This window comes from Budorcas taxicolor, chromosome 2, assembly GCF_023091745.1.
Source record: "Budorcas taxicolor isolate Tak-1 chromosome 2, Takin1.1, whole genome shotgun sequence".
NCBI lineage: Eukaryota > Metazoa > Chordata > Mammalia > Artiodactyla > Bovidae > Budorcas > Budorcas taxicolor.
The window spans coordinates 176,334,165-176,355,851 of NC_068911.1; the positions used below are offsets into that span (position 1 = coordinate 176,334,165).

The following is a 21,687-nucleotide window of genomic DNA, read 5'->3' on the forward strand; positions in this document are numbered from 1 at the left end:
ACGGGGCTTTGCTGTGTGCCAGGTACTGGGTAGGTAGGCACTTCGCCTGTCTGCCCTCGGTGAGTTGGGACTCACTGCTTCCTCACACGGCAGGTGTGCAAGCTGAGGCTGGGAGAGGTTCAGGCTGTGAGCTACGCACAGAGGTCCCCAACCTTTTTGGCACCAGGGACCTGTGTTGTGGAAGACAGTTCTTCCACAGACGGGGCAGGTGGGCCAGGCAGTATTACAGGTGATGGGGTGCGGCAGGTGGAGCTCGGGTCACTCACTCGCTGCTCTCCTTTGGCCATGTGGCCCGGCTCCTGGGCCTTGGGGACCCCTGAGCTGGGGAGTGAATGACCCTAGCAAAGGGGACATCAGGGCTCTCTCGGGGGAGCCCAGGACACAGTGACAAAGAAGTGGACGGACCTGAAGGAGCTGGCCTGTGAGCTGGCAGCAGGAGGCCCGTGGTACTGTCCCCCATCCCAGCTGGCAGGGAGATGCAGCCCCAGAGGAAGACCAAGGAGCAGGTTCTAGCACTTTCTGTCCTGGAAAGTGTTTCCTCCAGCCCACTTTGAGTATCAGGCCTCCGAGGGACTTTATTTGGTCTCGCTAATACTCATCTGCAGCATTCATTTAACCCCCACAGCTCTAGCTTGTCCTGTGGACAAGGGCCTGGAGCTGGTTACGCCAAGAGTGGGCCCTGAGGGTCTTGGGTGTGAAATCTTTGGGTCAGGAGCTCTCTGCCTTTGAGGCAATAATACTGGCAGGACAGCCAGTTTATGTATAAAGAGCAGACCCAAGGAACAGGGGTAAGAGTCCAGCCCCTAATGGCTGGGGCGGTCGGAGAATCGAGACATCATGGAGCTGGTCAGGGAGGACTTCCTGGAAGAGGCAGAAGTCAGCGTTAGGGGGCCCAGAGGCTCTGACTCTTAAGTTGGTCTCTTGGAGATGGTGGGCCTGAGGCCAGCTTCCAGGGAAGGGCTGCCTCCCACCCCCCCTAGTCCACCCTATAAAGAGCTAAAGGAAGGTGTCCCCTGCAGAGGCTGTCCTGAAGGCGGAAGTCCTCTACAAGGCTGAGGTCCTGTCCAGGGCTGAGTTTGCCAGCAGTTCGGAGTACTCGACTCCTTTCGAGTTCAAGATGGCTGAGAGACGCGAGATCTACTCCATGCCTGACCCCGTGCCCAGTGAGGACTCCTTCAAGGCTCAGGTCTCCTCCGGGTTTGAGGAGCTGCCCAAGGTGGCGGCCTCCAAGTCCGAGGCGTCTCTGGGGTCCGAGGAGTCTTCCACGCTGGGAGAGAACTCCGTCTGCACGGCCTTCTCTGGGCCGGAGGAGCCCCGCAGCCCGGAGTTCTCCGTGCCTGATTCAGACGCCCGGGGCCGCCACCTACTGCCTGACGACGAGGGCGGGGGCGCCGCGGAGCCCCTGTTGGGGGAGGAGCCCCCGCTGATGGCGCTGGAGCTGTTACCCGGCCTGCACGACCCCTACGCCGAGGTGGCGGCCAAGCTGGCCAGGTTCTCCTCCGCGCTGTCCGGGCCGGACGTGCCCCCGGTGGACGTCCCCAAGGTGACCACGCAGGTACCTGACGTCACGCAGGTTGACACGCGGAAGTTCAGGGGAGGGGGCGAGCCTGGCGGGGGCGTGGCTGCATCTCAGGGGTCCGGGGTCGGGGAAAGGGGAGCTCTGGCTAAGGCTCTGTAAACCAGTGGGAAGGTCGGGATGAGATCCCAGGCGATGCCGGCTGGGCCCCTGTTCTGCTGACACAGGGACACCGGTGTGGGGCGGCTGCTGGTTGCCATGGTTACACCTCTCGTCAGCCCGCCTGTTCTCCTAGGGGAGGCGGGGGTTCTGTGAGAGTCCTGCTTCCTTTCAGGGGCCGCCTAGGGGTCTAGAGGGGCTGCTTCTCCTCAGTCCAAGGCCTCCTCTCCCTTTTCAACCCTCTGTTTTATGTTTAAAAATCTTTTTTCTTTGTTCTCCCCTCCTTTCCTTTCTCTCTCTCTCTTTCTCTGTCTAAAGCGTACAGGCCTTTGAATCAGAGAGATCCGGGTTCAGATCCCTGTTCTACCCCTAACTCAGCTGTGTGACCTTGTCCAGCCGTCTCTCTGGGCCTCAGTTTCCTCATCTGTTAAATGGGGATGCTGACACATGCGTCCTGTGAGGTCAGGCAGGTGGCAGGCCTGGAACAGGAGTGCCTCTCCTCTTTGCCTCACCTCCTCTCTCCTCTGTTCTCCCCCCTCCCCGCAGGAAGAGGTGGCGGGGTTGGGGAGCAGGCAGGGAGCTGGCGGGAAGGGCGGGGCAGGGCCCAGAGGATGATCCTGACCCAACCCCTGCTCCCCCAACCTGTTCTCCTGCAAGCACCTGGGAGATCTGCTGGAGCCCGCTGACCTCGGGTCTGAAGCTGAGGTGGCCAAGGACCTCCCGCTCAGGACTGTGAGTGCCCCTGGTCCTGAGTGGTGGGGCGGGGGGAGCTCCAGGGACCTGATTCTTCCTGGGATGCTCTCGCTTGTCTCCTTCCTCTCTGGCCTCAGTTTCCTCACCCATAAAATGGGGACAATACCCCCGGCCCTCCCCCAGCACAAAGCAGCATGCAAATCGGAGGAGTCCTCACCTCTCTATTGATTTGTTACCGAGAGGCCACTGTTCCAGGGTGATGTTCACCCTTTGCTCAGCGGTGGAGCCCTGGTCTAAAGCACAGAGGCCCAGCGTGTGTAGTGGATGAGGGCCACGGAGCGGAGCTGGGGGCCCCAAGGTGCTGGCAGGGAACCCTCCAGGCGGTGGGGGGCCGTGTGAGCTCTGCTGCTCTCAGACCCCACCCTTCCCCACCCCCACTTCTGCTTCAGAAAGTACAACCATCCGAGGGGAACGGGAGGAAGACCTTAAATCTGCCCACGTTTGTGGAGAGAGGAAGCGACCTGCTGGCCTCTGGGCCTGATCGCTGGGTAGGAGCCAGCTTGCAGCCTCTCAGCAGAGGGTATCCAGGGAGGTCAGGGGTTCCCCTGGGCAGCAGGTGGCCTTGAGATGTGGGACTCAAGCAGGGAGAAGGGGCCAAGGCGGCAGGGGAGAGAGCACGGAGCTGGCGAGGGGGGGGCAGGTGGGCAGCGGGTGCCAGAGTCCTGTGGCCGGAAAGATCTCGAGGTTCTCAGTGCCAGAAAAGCAGGTCAGGGAAGCAGTGGGATGGGTAGGGGGCAGGGGCTGGCAGGACACAGGCAGCGGGAGGAGTGGGTGGGGACCAGGGGTGCCGCAGGCCGCGGAAGAAACTGGGTTTGACTGCAGATGTGATGGAGGGTCTGCGAAGGATCAATTTATAGTTTAAGAAAATTCCGGGAACTCCCTGGTGGTCCAGTGGTTAGGACTCTGTGCTTCCACCGTAGGGGGCTTGGTTCTATGGGTTCAGTCCCTGTTTGGGGAAGTAAGATTCTGTCAACTGCACAGCAGGACCAAAAAAACAAACAAAAATCGCCCTAGCTGCTGTGTGGAGTCTAGATGGTAAGGGGCGGGAGGGAGAGTGAGCTGGAGGCTGTTTTGGGGGGTGTTGGAAAGGTGGCAGGAAGTTGACTGGGTGCATGTTTTTAATGACGGGGTGTCCCGGAGCCCGTAGCGACCTCGTAGGCCGCCAGGGTCCGGCCGCCCCAGCTGGGGTTGAGGCTGTGGCGAGCTTGTGGCCAGGAGTTGGCCACCCCGCCTCCACCTTGGCATCTGGTTGCACTTAGGAGGTTGACCTGGGCCCAGGGGTGACGGAGGAGCTGGTGTTGGCGGCAGAGCCTGTCGCGGAAGCCCAGGAAGCCCAGGCTGAAGCACCGGCGGCCTTGGAGGCTCAGCCTCGCTCTCTGCTAGCCGGGGCTGGCGCGAGGAGGGAGGACGTGGCCGCGCTCGCCGATGACCTCCTGCCCACCGTGGACCAACAGCAGGTGCTCGCCCGGTAAGCACCTGAGCCCAGGGCAGTGGGACCTGGCGGGTGGGGGGTGGGAGCAGTGGGACCACCGCCCGGGCCCAGGGGTGGATGGCACCCCTGGGCCCAGAGATCCTTCCTGAGCCCCACCCAGCCCTCCCCCAAATGTGGCTGCAGGGGCTCGGTCCTCCCCAGGAGGGATTGGAGGGGAGAGGGATCGGTCAGCTGGGTGGCAGGGCTCTCTGCTCAGGAAGTGGCTCAGGTGCCTCCAGATTCCATCAGACGCTTGCGGGGGGAGCAGCTACTGGGGGGGTGCGGGGGGTGGGGAGGACGGGGACAGTCCCCACCTGGCTTTCTTGGGGCCGCCCTGCAGGTTTCAGGAGCCCAGGGCAGGTGATGCAGGCTTGCCCCGGGTCTTAGATGGTCAAGAATCTGCCTACGATGTGGGAGGCAGAAATCAAACAAAATGCCAGGCTGGATGAAGCACAAGCTGGAATCAAGATTGCCAGGAGAAATATCAATACAGACATGCAGATATTACCACCCTTTTGGCAGAAAGCAAAGAAGAACTAAAGAGCCTCTTGATGAATGTGAAAGAAGAGAGTGAAAAACCTGGCTTAAAACAACATTCAAAAAACAAAGATCGTGGCATCTGGTCCCATCACTTCATGGGAAATAGATGGGGAAACAATGGAAACAGTGAGAGACTTCATTTTCTTGGGCTCCAAAATCACTGCAGATGGTGACTGCAACCGTGAAATTAAAAGGCGCTTGCTCCTTGGAAGAAAAGCTATGACCAACCTAGACAGCATATTCAAAAACAGAGACATTACTTTGCCAACAAAGGTCTGTCTAGTTAAGGCTACGGTTTTTCCAGTGGTCATGCATGGATGTGAGAGCTGGGCCGTAAAGAAAGCTGAGTGCTGAGGAATTGATGCTGTTGAACTGTGGTGTTGGAGAAGGTTCTTAAGAATCCCCTGCACTGCAGGGAGATCCAACCAGTCCATCCTAAAGGAAGTAAGTCCTGAATATTCACTGAGAGGACTGATGCTAAAGGTGAAACTCCAATACTTTGGCCACCTGATGCAAAGAACTGACTCATTAGAAAAGACCCTGATGTTGGGAAAGACTAAAGGCAGGAGGAGAAGGGGACGACAGAGGATGAGATGGTTGGATGGCAATACCGACACAATAGACATGAGTTTGAGCAAGCTCCAGGAGTTGGTGAAGGACAGGGAAGCCTGGCGTGCTGCAGTCCATGGGGTCGCAAAGAGTCAGACACGACTGAGCGACTGAACTGACCTGAGCAATGTGGGAGACCCAGGTTCGATCTCTTTCAGGTAGATCCCCTGGAGAAGAGAATGGCTCCCCACTCCAGTGTTCTTGCCTAAAGAATTCCACGGACAGAGGAGCCTGGTGGCTACAGTCCATGGGGTCACAAAGAGTCAGACACCACTGGGCGACTAGCACCTCAACGACACGGCTTAGCCGCCAGTGCCTCCCTCGTGGAAGACGTGCTCCCTCTAGGGACAGGCCACTCCCGACACACCCTGGGGCTGCCTGCCGACCTGGACTTTCCTCCCTTGCTATGTGGCTTTGTGCAAGTCACTTAACATCTCAGAGCCTTGGTTCTCACTTCCATAAATGAGATTGCTGTCACGCCCGTCTCCATGACGGAGTCAGCCCCACAGCCAGCGGTTCAGCCCCCTCCTGGTCCCACAGACTATGGTTCAAACCCTAACTGAGCATCTACTATGTACCAGGCGTCAGGACGCAAGCATGCATGGGATATCACCTTGGCTTTCAAGAAGCTCTCAGTCCAGGGGGAGTCAGGTTCTGGAGCGACTAGACTGGCTGCGTTCCCGTCTGCCTCCACCGTCACCCAGCTCTGCCACCTGGGCTGAGGTTACCTCTCTGTCCCTCAGTCTCTCACCTACACAGTGGGTGACGGCGAGAGTTCCAGGCTGGGACGTTTGTTGTGAGGGCCGCACGACACGATGCCCCGAGAGGCAGCAGCTTGGTGTGGGGCACAGAGAAAACTCACAGCACAGGTGGTGGTTTTCACGGTGTGGTCTGGAGTGCGGTCAGGGAGGGCTTCTCAGAAGAGGGGGCCCTTGAAGAAGGTACGCAGCACAGATGTCTCGGGGGCGGCATTCGAGGGACAGGGCACAGCTGAGGTGGCGCAAAGCGGGTGCAGGGGGTGGAAACAGCCTGGGTGCTTGGAGAAGCAGATGCCCCGGGTTAAAGCTGGAGCAAGGAAGGGGTGGTGGGGTTCCGGGGCAGATGTGTGACCCCCGGGGCTTGGGCTCCATCCTGATGGGGCCCCTAGGAGGATTTTAAGCAGAGCAGCGACTTGGATGTGGCTCACCTGTATCCTGGCTGCTGTTGAGCTCAGAGCTGAGCCTGAAGCAGGTCTGGACTGGGCGGCTGGGTGTGCATGGTTCCCTTCTTTCCCTTGAGCATGGTCACCTATCCTGTTATGAGTCCATGTCATGCCTTCAGTTATCTGACCCTTACATCCCTTTGGGAAGAGGTACAGTCAAGATGCTTCTGTGGTGCTTTAGTAGAGTGAGGATTTCCACCTGAGCCTTTGTAGTTATTTCAAATTTGTGCTTTTAAAAGGCAAAACTCTATAAAAATTTTTTTAGCATTTTAGATATAAATATTAAAAAAAAAAAAAAAAAGCACTGTTTGTGTCCCTGATGAAACATTATGCGCTGACCGTAAGGAACATTCCCCACAACCCAGGAGTACTCTGATCTGCACGTTCCCTGGGAGCACTGCCGGGAGCTTGCTCTGTGTCAGGACCACCAGCACCGGGAACTGGGTGGGGCAGCCCTGGGCGGAGGGAGACTCCCGCCCTTCCTGTGCGGAGAACCAGCGCGCTGGCTGAGCGCACAGGCTTGGAGTCGGGTAGAGCCGGCAGGAACGCTGGGTCTGAGCCCGAGCCAGCAGCAGTCGCCTCCCCGGGCCTCAGTGTACCTGCCTGTCAAGTGGGGTTGTTGGAAGCAGTCGGGGAGATCAGGCTGGACAGCCAGTGCTCAGTGATCGGCAGACTTGGTCACGTTTGCTTTCTCCTCCCCGCCGGCAGCTTGCAGCTGTTGGAGCAGCAGGTGGTCGGGGGGGAGCAGGCCAAGAACAAGGACCTGAAGGAGAAGCACAGGCGGCGGAAGCGGTACGCGGACGAGCGCAAGAAGCAGCTGGTGGCGGCCCTGCAGAACTCGGACGAGGACAGCGGGGACTGGGTGCTGCTCAACGTCTACGACTCCATCCAGGAGGAAGTGAGGGCCAAGAGCAAGCTGCTGGAGAAGATGCAGAGGAAGGTGAGGCCCGGGCTCAGGCCCCGCCCCCAGGCAGGCCCCGCCCCGCGGGCCCGCCCCCCAGGCGGGAGCACTAGGTGGGCGTTCACACCAGGTCTTGACCCTTGCCTGTATTCCGTGCCTGCTGTGTGCCACGCCCTGTTCTGGAAGCTGTCGTGGTGACAGGTTCATCTCTGCAGTAGTGGAGCTCATGTGTGTGCATGTGTGTGTGTGTGTGTGTGTGTGTGTGTGTGTGTGTGTGTGTGTGTAAGCAAGCAATAGAGAAAGTTTCTGAGTTGTGTCTGACTCTTTGCGACCCTATGGACTATACAGTCCATGGAATTCTCCAGGCGAGCATACTGGAGTGGGTAGGCATTCCCTTCTCCAAGGGTAAGTACACAGTAACAGCAGAGAAATAAGGAAGAAACTCTGGCCCGACAAAGAGAATAGGGGGCAGGGGCGGGAGGGAGGTGAGGGGCTGCTTCATTTTAATGGTTTTTTTTTAAATTTTGATGTTTTTTACTTTGATCGAAGTACAAACGCACAACTGAATTCATTTCCACAAAGGGAGTGCTCTGGGCCAGCTGTGCCTGGCTGGGGGCTCTGAGCGCTAGCAGGACCCCAGAAGCTCCTGGGGCCACTTCAGATGGGAGGATACGGCTGTTCTGGTGCAGGTGGTGGCTTCTCAGGTGGGGCCTGGTGGAAAGCGGTCTAGGGGAAGACACAGGCCGGTGCCTGGAATGTGGTCCGTGGTTCAGGAACCAGAAAGGCGGCCACGTGGCTGAGCGTGGGGAGAGGGGACTGGAGGGAAACGAGGCTCTGCCACCTGTGACTGACACCTGCGTGGCCTTCAGAGCATCTTTCCGGTGGGCCTGGGCCTCATAGCGCCCTCCCTGGCCACCTGCTATCCTCTCCTCATCCCCACTCAGCGTGGCAACCAAGGGATCTTGCCAGAGCATAAAGCTGGTATTTTTTGGTCTTTAAATGTCTTTAGTTTAAAATTTTTTTCTTGGCTGTTTTTATGCCTTTTCTTACTATGCTTCATATCTTTAATCAAATTTGGTCTTTCTTGTACTTTGGTCTACATATCTAAATTTAAAAAAAAAAAAAAACCTTTGCTGATTTTGTGTTAATGTCCCACTTGGCACCTTCTTCACTTTTGTCCATTTCAAAATTTTGGATTTCTGACTTGAAAATTCCACACCTGCGAATATTTGTTTAAGAGAACTATTTACACTGGGGCGTCGAGTTGCATTTTTAACGTTTGGTTGCGTGTGCTTGTGCTTTGGGGGAACTTTCTTCTGCTGAAATGCTTTTGATTTTTACTTCCTATTTCTTAATAGTGGCGCTGAATAGATACACCTGCTCTCTTCTGTTTATTGCATAACGTCATGTTTTTCTGCACTCTCAGTAACAACTGAACGCCGAAGTTGTTGGAGGATGGAGGGAACCAAAAGTACCCACCAAAATGAGGTACCCTGAGACCAAAAAACGAGGCAGGCGGCTCCATGTAATCAGTGGATCAGTTAATTTTAGGGTAAGGTAGTCACAGGGCGGGGCCAGACAGATGGCACCCTGGAAGCATTCACAGCGGTGCCCCGCAGCACCGAGGGGCCATTAGGATGGCCCTGTGTTTGCCCAGGGTGCGGGGTGGGAGCTACAGCAGGGAGCGCGTCCTGTTTGTTTTGTTTTGGGGGCTGCACTAGGCCTTTGTTGCTACGTGCAGATTTCCTCTGACTCCGGTGGCGGGGGCTGCTCTCAGGCTGCAGTGTGCGGGCCTCGCTGTGGTGACTGCTCTTGTGGAGCACGGGCTAGGCTGCTTGGATTCCGTGCTTGTGGTGGCGCGCAGGCTCAGTTGCTCTGCGGCACGTAGGATCTAGTTCTCAGACCAGGGAGCAAACCCGTGTCCCCTGCATGGGCAGGCGTGTTCTCCATCACTGGACCACCAGGGAAGTCCCAGGAAGAGCACTCTTAAGTCAAGATTTATGAGTGGGTAACCAGTCTTGTCGGAGAAGGCCATGGCACCTCACTCCAGTACTCTTGCCTGGAAAATCCCATGGACGGAGGAGACTGGTGGGCTGCCGTCTGTGGGGTCGCACAGAGTCAGACACAACTGAAGCGACTTAGCAGCAGCAGCAACTAGTCTTGTGGGCACTGGGAATATGTTAGTGAAGGTCTTCATCGTTGTTTGGCAACTACCAGGGCATAGAGACCACTGGGACTTAATCACAATTAAACAGTATCTATTAGCTACAATATGCAGATAACACCACCCTTACGGCAGAAAGTGAAGAGGAACTAAAAGGCCTCTTGATGAAAGTGAAAGAGGAGAGTGAAAAAGTTGGCTTAAAGCTCAACATTCAGAAAACTAAGACCATGGCATCTGGTCCCATCACTTCATGGGAAATAGATGGGGAAACAGTGTCAGGCTTTATTTTGGGGGGCTCCAAAATCACTGCAGATGGTGACTGCAGCCATGAAATTAAAAGGCGCTTACTCCTTGGAAGGAAAGCTATGACCAACCTAGAGAGCATATTCAAAAGCAGAGACATTACTTTGCCAACAAAGGTCCATCTAGTCAAGGCTATGTTATTTCCAGTGGTCATGTATGGATGTGAGAGTTGGACTGTGAAGAAGGCTGAGCACCGAAGAATTGATGCTCCTGAACTGTGGTGTTGGAGAAGACTCTGGAGAGTCCCTTGGACTGCAAGGAGATCCAACCAGTCCATCCTAAAGGAGATCAGTCCTGGGTGTTCTTTGGAAGGACTGATGCTAAAGCTGAAACTCCAGTACTTCGGCCACCTCATGCAAAGAGTTGACCCATTGGAAAAGACTTTGATGCTGGGAGGGATTGGGAGTGGGAAGAGAAGGGGACAACAGAGGATGAGATGGCTGGATGGCATCACCGACTCGATGGACATGAGTTTGAGTGAACTCTGGGAGTTGGTGATGGACAGGGAGGCCTGGTGTGCTGTGATTCATGGGGTCTCAAAGAGTCAGACATGACTGAGCGACTGAACTGAACTGAACTGATTAACTGCAAAGCCCTTGGCCACACGAAAGAAATGTACTACACAGTACTTCCCAGGTGGTGCTAGTGGTAAAGAGCACTCCTGCCAGTGCAGGAGACGTAAGAGACGTGAGTTCAATCCCTGGGTCAGGAAGAGCCCCTGGAGGAGGGCATGGCAACCCGCTCCAGTATTCTTGCCTGGAGAATCCTATGGACAGAGGAGCCTGGTGGGCTGCAGTCTATGGGGTTACAAAAAGTCGGATATGACTGAAGCGACTTAGCACACACACACACAGTCCCAGGTAGGGGCAGTGGAAGGACAGGAAGAACTGAATGGGTCCAAGATGGTGTCATTTGTGCTAACAGCCATACAGAGGTAAAGGTTGGGTTTGCTTACTAGGTTGCTGTTTTCGTTTTTTTTCTCAATAATATACTTTTCTGTCCATACGGAAGTGTGGCTTTAAATAGAGCTCTTCATTAGTTTCCTGTGGCTGCTGTAGCAGACTGCCACACATTTTGTTGCCTAAAACAACACAAATTGATTATTTCACAGTGGGTTTCCCTGGTGGATCAGTGGTAAAGAATCCGCCTGCCGGTGCAGGAGACATGGGTTCAACCCCTGATCCCGGGAGGATCTCAAATGCCTCAGAGCCTCTAAGCCCGTGCCTCCAACTGTTGAGCTTGTGAGCTACAGTTACTGAGCCCACATGCCTCAACTGCTGAAGCGCGAGCACCCTGGGGCCCATGTTCCACAGCAAGAGGAGCCACGGCGATGCGAAGCCTGGGCACCACGACTGGAGAAGAGCCGGCCCAGCGAGGAAGGGCCAGCACAGCAACAAGCAAAGAAACATGTAAAGATGACGTCGTCCCACAGCTCTGGAGGCCAGACTCCAGGTGCGGCGTGGCTGGCTTCTCCGCTTAGAATTCCCCAAGGCTGAACTCGAGGTGTTGGCAGGGCTGTGTTTCTTTCTGATCCTAGGGGACAGTCCATTTGAGGTTGTTGACAGATTTTAACCCCACGTGGTTGAGGACTGAGATTCCCATCTCCTTGCCGGCCGTCAGCCATGGTCACGCTGGTTCTAGAGGCAGCCTGTACTTCCTGCTGCCTGGCCCCCTCCAAAGACAGCCTGGCCTGGAGAGTCTCTCTCCTGCTTCCCGTCTCTTTGTCCTGACTTACTTCTCTGAAGCCTCTCCTCTTTATCTGTGACCGTGCCACTCTGCTTATGGAACTGGGATTGAACGCACCCCCTCGGCAGTGAAAACGTGGAGTCCTAAGCCCTGGACCCCCAGGGAATTCCCAAGCATCTCCTTTAACACACCTCTTCTACTCATCTCTCTCCGCTACCTCTCCCACATGGTGGTATATAGATTACACTCAGTTCAGTTCAGTTCAGTCGCTCAGTGGTGTCCGACTCTTTGCGACCCCATGAATTGCAGCACGCCAGGCCTCCCTGTCCATCACCAACTCCCGGAGTTCACTCAGACTCACCTCCATTGAGTCAGGGATGCCATCCAGCCATCTCATCCTCTGTCGTCCCCTTCTCCTCCCGCCCCCAATCCCTCCCAGCATCAGAGTCTTTTCCAATGAGTCAAATCTTCGCATGAGGTGGCCGAAGTACTGGAGTTTCAGCTTCAGCATCAGTCCTTCCAAAGAACACCCAGGACTGATCTCCTTTAGAATGGACTGGTTGGACCTCCTTGCAGTCCGAGGGACTCTCAAGAGTCTTCTCCAACACCACAGTTCAGGAGCATCAATTCTTCGGTGCTCAGCTTTCTTCACAGTCCAACTCTCACATCCATACATGACCACTGGAAAAACCATAGCCTTGACTAGACGGACCTTTGTTGGCAAAGTACTGTCTCTGCTTTTGAATATGCTGTCTAGGTTGGTCATAACTTACCATAGATTACATTGGGCCCACTCAGTAATCTCGGATGATCTCCTTATTTTTAAGTCAGTTGATTGTTATTCCGTTGCTCAGGCGTGTCTGACTCTTTGGGACTCCAGGGACTGCAGCATGCCAGGCTTCCCTGTTCTTCACTATCTCCTGGAGATTCCTCAGATTCATTTCCATTGAGTTGCTGATACTATCTAACCATCTAATTCTCTGCTACCCTCTTCTCCTTTTGCCTTCAGTCTTTCCCAGCTTTAGGGTCTTTTCCAGTGAGTTGGCTCTTTGCAACAGGTGGCCAAAATATTGGAGCTTCAGCTTCATCATCAGTCCTTTCAATGAATATTCAGGGTTTATTTCCTTTAGGATTGACTGGCTTGATCTCCTTGCTCTCAAGGGATTCTCAAGAGTCTCCTCCAGCACAATTCAAAAGAATCAGTTCTCTCAGCCTTCTTTATGGTTCACATATCACATTCATACATGACTACTGGAAAAACCATAGCTTTGACTGTATGACTCTTTGTCAGCAAAGTGATGTCTTTGCTTTTTAATACACTGTCTAGGTTTGTTATAGCTTTTGTTCCAAGGAGCAAGCGTCTTTTAATTTCGTGGCTGCAGTCGCCATCTGCAGTGATTTTGGAGCCCAGGAAAATAGAATCTGTCACTGCTTCCACTTTTTCCTCATCTTTTTCCATGAAGTGATGGAACTGGATGCCATGATATTCGTTTTTTGAATGTTGAGCTTTAAGCCAACTTTTTCACCCTTCTCTTTGACTCTCATCAAGAGGCTCTTCAGTTCCTCTTCACTTTCTGCCATAAGGGTGGTGTCATCTGCATATCTGAGGTTATTGATATTTCTCCTGGCAATCTTGATTCCACCTTGTGCTTCATCCAGCCCAGCATTTCACATAATGTATTCTGCATAAGTTGAATAAGCAATGTGACTATACACAGCCCTGATGTACTCCTTTTCCTATTTGGAACCAGTCTGTTGTTCCATGTCGGGTTCTAACTGCTGCTTCTTGACCTGCATACAGGTTTCTAAGGAGACAGGTGAGGTGGTCGAGCATTTCCATCTCTAAGAATTTTCCATAGTTTGTTGTGATCCACAGAGTCAAACGCTTTAGTGTAGTCAATGAAGCAGAAGTAGATATTTTTCTAGAATTCCCTTGCTTTTCCTATGATCCAATGGATGTTGGCAATTTGATCTCTGGTTCCTCTGCCTTTTCTAAATCCAGCTTGTACTTCTTGAAGTTCTTAGTTCATATACTGTTGAATCCTAGTTTGACAGATTTTGAGCATTACCTTGCTAGCATGGGATATGATCGCAATTGTGCAGTAGTTTGAGCATTCTTTGGCATTGCCCTTCTTTGGGATTGGAATGAAAACTGACCTTTTCCAGTCCTGTGGCCACTGCTGAGTGTTCCAAATTTGCTGACAGACTGAGTGCAGCACTTTCACAGCATCACCTTTTAGGATTTTAAATAGCTCAGCTGGAATTCTGTCACATCTGCTAGCTTTGTTAGTAGTGATGCTTCCTAAGGCCCACTCAACTTCACACTCCAGGATATCTGGCCCTAGGTGAGTGACCATCGTGGTTGTCCCAGTCATTAAGATCTTTTTTATATAGTTCTTCTGTGTATTCTTGCCACCTCTTCTTAATCTCCTCTGCTCCTGTTAGGTCCATACCATTTCTGTCCTTCATTGTGACCATCTTTATATGAAATGTTCCCTTGATATCTCCTGTTTTCTTGAAGAGATTTCTAGTCTTTCCCATTCTGTTTTTCCTCCATTTCTTTGCCTTGTTCACTGAAGGATGCTTTCTAACCTCTCCTTAGAAAGGGGATGACAGAGGACGAGATGGTTGGATGGCATCACCAACTCGATGGACATGAGTTTGCGTAAACTCCGGGAGCTGGTGATGGACAGGGAGGCCTGGCGTGCTGCAGTCCATGGGCTCGCAAAGTGTTGGACACGACTGAGCAACTGAACTGAACTGAACTGAACTAACCTCTCCTTGCTATTCCCTGGAACTCTGCATTCAGCTGGATATATCTTTCCCTTTCTCCTTTGCTTTTCAAGTCTCTTCCTTTCTGAGCTATCTGTAAAGCCTGCTCAGACAACCACGTTGCCTTCTTGGAGTTCTTTTTCTTGGGGATGGTTTTGGTCACTGCCTTCCGTGCAATGGTGTGAGCCTCCATCCATAGTTCTTCAGGCACTCTGTTTGCCAGATCTAATCCCTTGAAGTTATTCATCATCTCCACTGTGTAATCATAAGGGTTTGATTTAGGTCATATTTGAATGGCCTAGTGGTTTTCCCTACTTTCTTCAATTTAAGCTTGAATTTTGCAGTAAGGAGCTGATGATCTCAGCCACAGTCAGCTCCCAATCTTAGTTCTGCTGACTGTATAGAGCTTCTCCATCTTTGGCTACACAGAATGTGATCAGTCTGATTTTGGTATTGACCATTTGGTGATGTCCACGTGTAAAGTTGTCTTTTGTGTTGTTGGAAAAGGGGGTTTGGTATGACCAGTGCATTCTCTTGGCATAAATCTGTTAGCCTTTGCCCTGCTTCATTTTGTTCTCTAAGGCCAAACTTGTCTATTACTTCAGGTATCTCGTGACTTCCTAATTTTGCATTCCAATCCCCTATGAGGAAAGGACATCTTTGTTTTTTTGATGTTCTAGACGTTCTGGTAGGTGTTCATAGAACTGTTAAGAACATAAGCAAAGGATTGTACACCATGCTGAAGTAGGATTTATCCCAGGAATGCAAGATTGGTTTAGCATTCAGAAATCAATTAATCTAATATCAATAGAATAAAGGACAAAACCCACATGATCTTCTTAATAGGTGCAGAGAAAGCATTTAACAAAATTCAAAATCTGTCATAAAAACGCTCAACAAACTATGAATGGAAGGTAACTTCTTCAGCCTGATAAAGGGCAGGAAAAACTCACAGCTAACACAATACTCAATGGTGAAAGACTGACTGCTTATCCCTTAAGTTCAGAAACAGGAAAAGTGTATTTACTCTCACCACTTACATTCCACATTAGATTGACGGTTCTAGCAAGGGCAGTTAGGCAAGAAAGTGAAATAAAAGGCATTTAGATTGGCAAAGAATAGGCACAACTATCACACGGCATGATCTTTATAAACAGAAAATCCTTAAAAGGAATCCACTAAAAAATCTTTTGGAATCCATAAAAAAATTCAGCAGGATACAAAATCAATAAGGAAAAAGCAATTGTATGTCTATACACTTGTGATGAACAATCTGCAAGTAAATTTAAGAAAACAATTTCATTTGCAATACATCAAAAAAATAAAATACTTAGGAGTAAATTTCACAAAAGAAGTATAAAACTTATATTCCAAAAACTATAAAGTATTGTTGAAAAAATTAAGAATATCTAAATAGAAACTTCCCCGTGGGTCCAGTGGTAAAGACTCTGCAGTGGTCCGGGAACTGAGATCCTGCTCGCTGTGCAGTGTGGCCAAAAAATGAAAAAGAAGAAACAAGAAAACCTAAATAAATGGAAGGACACCCATGTTCATGGACTGGAAGACTTAATATTGATAAGATGGTGGTGGTGATGGCGGTTTAGTCGCTAAGTTGTGTCCAACTCTTGAGACCCCATGGGCTGCAGCCCACCAGGCTTCTCTGTCCATGAGATTTTCCAGGCAAGGATACTGGAGTGGGTTGCCACTTCCTTCTCCAGGACATCTTCCCGACCGAGGGATCGAACCTGGGTCTCCTGGATGGCAGGCGGATTCTTTACTAACTGAGCTACAAGGGAAGTCTGATAAGATGATAGTACTTCTCAAACTGATTTACAGATTTCAAAGCAATCGTTCTTAAAGAACCAGCTGGCTTCTTTGAAGAAATTGACAAGCTGATCTTAAAGTTTGTATGAATATTCAAGGACTCAGAATAGCCAAGATAATCTTGAAAAGAACAAAGTTGGAGGACGCATACTTCCTGATTTCGAAATTTACTACAAAGTTACATCATCAAGGCTGTGCAGTACTGATGTAAAGATTTAACATCAGTGCAGTTGGATTGGAGATCCAGAAATAAACTCTCACGTTTACAGTTAGTTGATTTTCAACAGGGTGCCAAGATGATTCAATGGAGAACGGATGATCTTTCTAATGGTGCTGGGACGACTAGATGTTTACATGCGAAAGAACGATGCTGGACTCCAGCCTCACACTGTATATAAAAATTAACTCAGAATGGGTCAAAAAGCCAAATGTGAGGTAAAACTATTAAATGTGTAAAATAAAACACAGGTTCAAATCCTTATTGCCTTGAATTAGACAATACTTTCTTAGGTGTCACACCGAAAGCATAAACAACAAAGGTAAAAAAAAAGATAAACTGGACTTAATCAATGAAAACTTTCATGCTTTAAAGAATACTATCAAAAATAGAAGAGACAGCCCACAGAATGAGAGAAAATATTTTCAAATCATATAGTATGATAAGGTGCTTGCGTCTAGAAAAAATAAAACAATCCACTCAAGAATAAAAAGACTACCCAATTTTAAGATGGGCAAAGGATCCGAAGAGATATTTCTGCAAAGACGATATACAAATAGCCAATAAACATATGATCAGATGTTCAACGTTAGCCGTTAGGGAATTGCAAATTAAAACCACAGTGAGATACCGTCTCATAGCCTCTGGGATGGTGATAATGAAAAAGACAGTAACAAATGTTGGTGAGGATACGGAGAAATTGGAGCCCTCGTATACTGCTTGTGAGTACAGGGAGCCCTCATATAGTGCTTTGGAAAATGGTCTGGCAGTTCCTCAATTGCTTAAACAAAATGTTACCATGTGAGCCATGAGTGCCATTGAAGAAACACAAAAATGTATCCACACCAAAAAAAATTGAAAGCTGATGTTCCTAGTAGCATTATTCATTATAGCCGCAAGTGAAACCCATCATGAAACGTGATATATCCACCCAATGGAGTATTACTTGGCAGGAAAAAGGAATGAAGTGCTGACGTGTACAACAGGGAAGAACCTTAAAAACTCTTATGTTCAGTGAGAGAAGCCAGGTACAAAAGACCGCATGTATGATACGTGACCACATGTATATGAAACGTCCAGAAGAAGCAAATCTATAGAGACAGAAAGACTGGCGGTGGTGATGGTTCAAGTCTGTGAATATGCTGAAGGCCACTGAATTGTACACTATTTTTTTCGCGATTCTTTTACTTATTTCCAAAAGAATAAATAAATGGCTGCACTGTATTGTCGCTGCATGCATGTTTCCTCTCAGGGTGGTGAGCTGGGGCTACTCTTCCGTGTGGGCTTTTCACTGTGGTGGTTTCTCTCGTTTTGGAGACAGGATCTAGAACACGGGCTCCGCAGCTGTGGTGCGTGAGCTTTAGTTGCTCTGTGGCAAGTGGGATCTTCCCAGTCCAGGGATCAAACTATGTCCGCTGTGGTCTCAGGCAGATTCTTATCCACTGTACCAAAGCCCTATGCTTTATTTTTTTAATTTAATTTTTTGACCGTGCTGCACAACTTGTGGGATTTTAGTTGCCCAACCAGGGATTGAACCTGGACCCTTGGCAGTGAGCGTGCAGAGCCCTAACCACTGGACCGCCAGGGAATTCCTGATTTGCACACTTTAAATGGGTGAATAGTTTGATGTGGGTTATAGCTCAATTAAAAATAATTGTGAGTGACGATAAATGGATAAGAGGCTGCCCAGGTGGTTCAAGTGGTAAAGAATCCACCTGCCAATGCAGGAGGTGCAAGACGTGCAGGTTTGATCCCTGGGTTGGGAAGATCCCCTGGAGGAGGAAATGGCACCCCGCTCCAGTATTCTTGCCTGGAAAATTCTATGGACAAAGAAGCCTGGCAGCCTACAGCCCATGGGGTCAGAGTTGGACACGACTGAGTGTCTGAGCACATAAGTGTATAAAAATACATAAAGACTGTTACCATGAATGCCTTGTAGCTACTGTCCAGCTACATACATGGAGCATCATTAATTCAGTTGAAGGCCCTGTGTACCCGCCCCTCCCTGATGGCTCCCTGCCCGCCTGCGTCCCACCAGGCATTCTCTGTTCTCAGTTGGTTACATGTGATTATCGTTCCCGTGATTTTACAACAGCCTTCGTTCCTAGTCACACTGTCCTTGCTCTTTGAGGAAACAGACTGTGCAGGAAGGTGTCACGGGGCTGAGGGAGGGCTTGGTTACCGTTGGCGTTGGGAGTCGCTGTGCTTAGGAGGGTGTGGAGGGCAAGTCTGGCAGACCTGAGCAAGAGATCAAAACATTTGAAACCTAAGGTTCAATCCAGGTGGGTCCGATTCTTAGTCTAGTGTCTGTCACGTCATAACAAAAAGCAGAGACATCACTTTGCCAACAAAGGTCCGTCTAGTCAAAGCTGTGGTTTTACCAGTAGTCATGTGTGGATGTGAGAGATGGACTGTGAAGAAGGCTGAGTGTCGAGGAACTGATGCTTTCAAAATGTGGTACTGGAGAAGACTCTTGAAAGTCCACTGGACTGCAAGGAGATCAAGCCAGTCAATCTTAAAGGAAATAAACCCTTAAAAATCACTGGGAGGACTGATGCTGTAGCTCCAATACTTTGGCCACCTGATTCAAAGAGCCGACTCATTGGAAAAGACTCTGATGCTGGGAAAGATCGAAGGCAGGAGGAAAAGTGGGGGACAAAGGATGAGATGGTTGGATGGCCTCACTGACTCAGTGGACATGAGTCTGAGCAAGCTCTGAGAGATGGTGAAGGACAGGGGAGCCTGGTGTGCTGCAGTCCATGGGGTCGCAAAGAGCTGGGCACGACTGAGCGGCTGAACACCAGCAGAAGTGTGCCAGTAGAGGGGAGTGAGGGCTGTTCTCTGAGAAGGTGTGCCTGCTGCTGCTTTTTGAAAATACTAGTTTATTATTTTGGGATGTTCTGGGTCTTCGTTGGTATGCGCAGGCATCTCACTGTGGTGACTTCTCTTGTTGCGGAGCACAGGCTCCAGGTGCTTAAGCTTCAGCAGGTGCGGCTTGTGGGCCCTGGGCACAGGCTTCAGTTGCCCCGGGCACGCAGGCTCTTCCTGGACCAGGGATCGAACCCCTGTCCCCTGCGTTTGCAGGCAGACAGTTGTCTCCTAGCCACTGGACCAGCAGGCAAGTCCCACCTACTGCTTCTTTTAGAAGAAGGAATTTGTACAGTTCTCTGAGATCTTGAGGACTGTGGTAACTGCAGTGTTACACGTGGAGCCTTGTAAACGGCTTCTGAATAAAACGTACGAGTGGGGATAGTGACTGAGGGCTGGTGATGGGAGTGGATGACCAGCCTCTCCTCCTGTTTTCTGCAGGGTTCCGGACCCTGTAGGTGCTCATCTAAGTACTGAGTGGAGGGGTGGGAGGGGCGGTGAATGAATCAGTGGAAGGATGACAGGATAGACGGTGGCGATCAGATTGGATGGGTGAGGGGATCAGTGAGCCGGGGCTGAGTGACTGATGGGCGGGGGGCGGGGCAGGGGGCGGGCGTGGAGGAGAGGGAATCCGCGCGATGTCTTTCCTACTCACTGCTTGTTCATCTTTTGTTTTCAGCTCCGGGCGGCAGAGGTGGAGATCAAAGATCTTCAGTCGGAGTTTGAGCTGGAGAAGATCGATTACTTGGCCACCATCCGGCGGCAGGAGCGTGACTTTCTGCTCTTCCAGCAGCTCTTGGAGCAGGTGCAGCCCCTGATTCGCCGGGACTGTAACTATAGCAACCTGGAGAAGATAAGACGAGAGTCCTGCTGGGATGAAGACAATGGTTTCTGGAAGATTCCCGAGCCCATCATCATAAAAACCAGCCTCCCAGTAGGTCAGGAGCTTTGCTGTCTCTCTCACCTCCCCGCTGCCCACTTTCTTTGTCCCCTGCCCTTCTCCACAGTTTGCTCTCCTGCAGGCTGTCAGGGGGCCCCGCACCTCTCCTAGCTGGCTGTGGGGGCAGCAGACAGGTGACCCTGGGTGCCCAGAATGTCGGGGACCTAAGAGACACACGTGGGTTGGAATTTTGGCTCCAGCAGTCCCTGTGTCAGCTCTTGGGACTCAGGGTTCTCATCTGTGAGATGGGGATTAATAACAGCACCTTCCCTAAAGATCGCTAGGTGGCTTAATGTCTTACGACATGTAAAATCCTTGGAAACATGCCCGGCACATTTTAAATGCATGATGCATTTTCTTACCACGATCATTATTGTCCTTCAGCCTGCAATAACCCTTTGAAGGGATAAAGATTTTCACCCGTCTTCCATATGAGAAATCTCAGAGAGTGTAAGTGACTTACCCAGAGTCACAATCCTAGCAGTGAGTCGTAGGCCAGGGACAGAAGCCAGCTGGGCAGTTGCAGGCCTGGCTCCCCTTCTGCTTTTGCTGCTGGTCTCCTGTGTGACCCTGTGATGATCACTGTCCCTCTCTGGGCCTTGGTCGCCTGATCTTCACAGAGAAGGGGTTGGATGAGCTACTCCTGAAAGCCACCAAGCCCTCACTGGGTCTCAGGTTAGGCTCAGATTTGCAGTGCATCCTCTCCGGTGGCTCCGCCTGTCCAGGGAGCCGCAGGCTCCTGGGTCCGGCAGGGCCGCACCCATCCGCTCCCTGCTCAGGGAGTGCTCATCTGCTCAGGGAGTGCTTATCTAGGTCCTCCGTCTCTGACGACCCTGGCGGGGACCAGCGCAGCAGGCAGGGAGCAAAAGTGGGGCAACACACAGTTTGGAAGAAAGAAACTAGAAACAGAATTAAAGTTTTAAAGATGGTACCGGGGACTCACGATCTCAGGGATTAAGAGCCTGTGCCTCAGAGCCACATCACTTTTACGTAGTGTCTCGGCATGCAGAGAGTATCTGTGCTGCTACGATAAAATCAGCTTCCTGTGTCCTGTGTCCCACGTTACTGATGACCTTGAACTGTCGTTATTTTCTTGTGCAAAGGGTATCACCCAGCTGGAGGCCCTAAACCCGCATGTGCCTTGGGGAAAACATCTTGGTGTGTGCAGCAAACAGTATTCCGAACTTGCACTGACCCAGCGTTCCAAGGTCCACACTGTTTTTCCTTGGCTCAGCAGGGCATGACGACCCCAACTCATCAAGCCGATGTACTTTTGTTTAGATTATACTTAATTGCTCTATCTTGCTTTCATTCTTTTCCCATGGCGTTTTTTTCATGGCTTAGCCAGAGCAAAAGGCCGCTGACTGTTAACCCCTGCGTGGCACCGCCCCCGGTGAAACACCAGCTGCCTCATTTCCTCGCAGGCTACAGGCAGCGCTGGCCTGTCTCCCCATGCTCACCTGCAGACTTTCCTGGAGGGAGGGGAATGGCTGCTTCGGCCTAAGCCCTCCTGATGTCTCTCAGAGCCATCCCCTCTCTAGGGGTGGGCAGTGTCCTCCCCTGGCTCCAAGCCCGAGCCAGGCCTGAGCGCCCAGCCTCTCCCCCAGCCCTGCTGGCCCTCCTTCCAGGCAGCAGTGACCTCAGCTTCTGTTTTCTCGTAGCAGTTTCAACAGGGGCACAGAACAGACCAGCCCGCAAAACTTCCGCAGCGGACAACGGCGAACCAGGCATGGTAGGGTCTCTGGGAGAGCCAGTGGGGAGCG

The 21,687-nt window shown here is 51.4% G+C and overlaps 1 protein-coding gene across 1 annotated transcript in view; it reads left to right on the forward strand.

Annotated features, from left to right (window-relative positions):
- KIF17 (kinesin family member 17) overlaps positions 1-21,687 on the forward strand; it is a 50,792-nt gene that overhangs the window by 26,141 nt on the left and 2,964 nt on the right. The window contains exons 8-14 of the mRNA XM_052635459.1: positions 1,020-1,555; positions 2,333-2,407; positions 2,818-2,916; positions 3,688-3,896; positions 6,958-7,189; positions 19,664-19,922; positions 21,586-21,656. Of these exons, the coding sequence (XP_052491419.1) occupies positions 1,020-1,555; positions 2,333-2,407; positions 2,818-2,916; positions 3,688-3,896; positions 6,958-7,189; positions 19,664-19,922; positions 21,586-21,656 (1,481 nt within the window). The remainder of the gene's footprint in view (positions 1-1,019; positions 1,556-2,332; positions 2,408-2,817; positions 2,917-3,687; positions 3,897-6,957; positions 7,190-19,663; positions 19,923-21,585; positions 21,657-21,687) is intronic.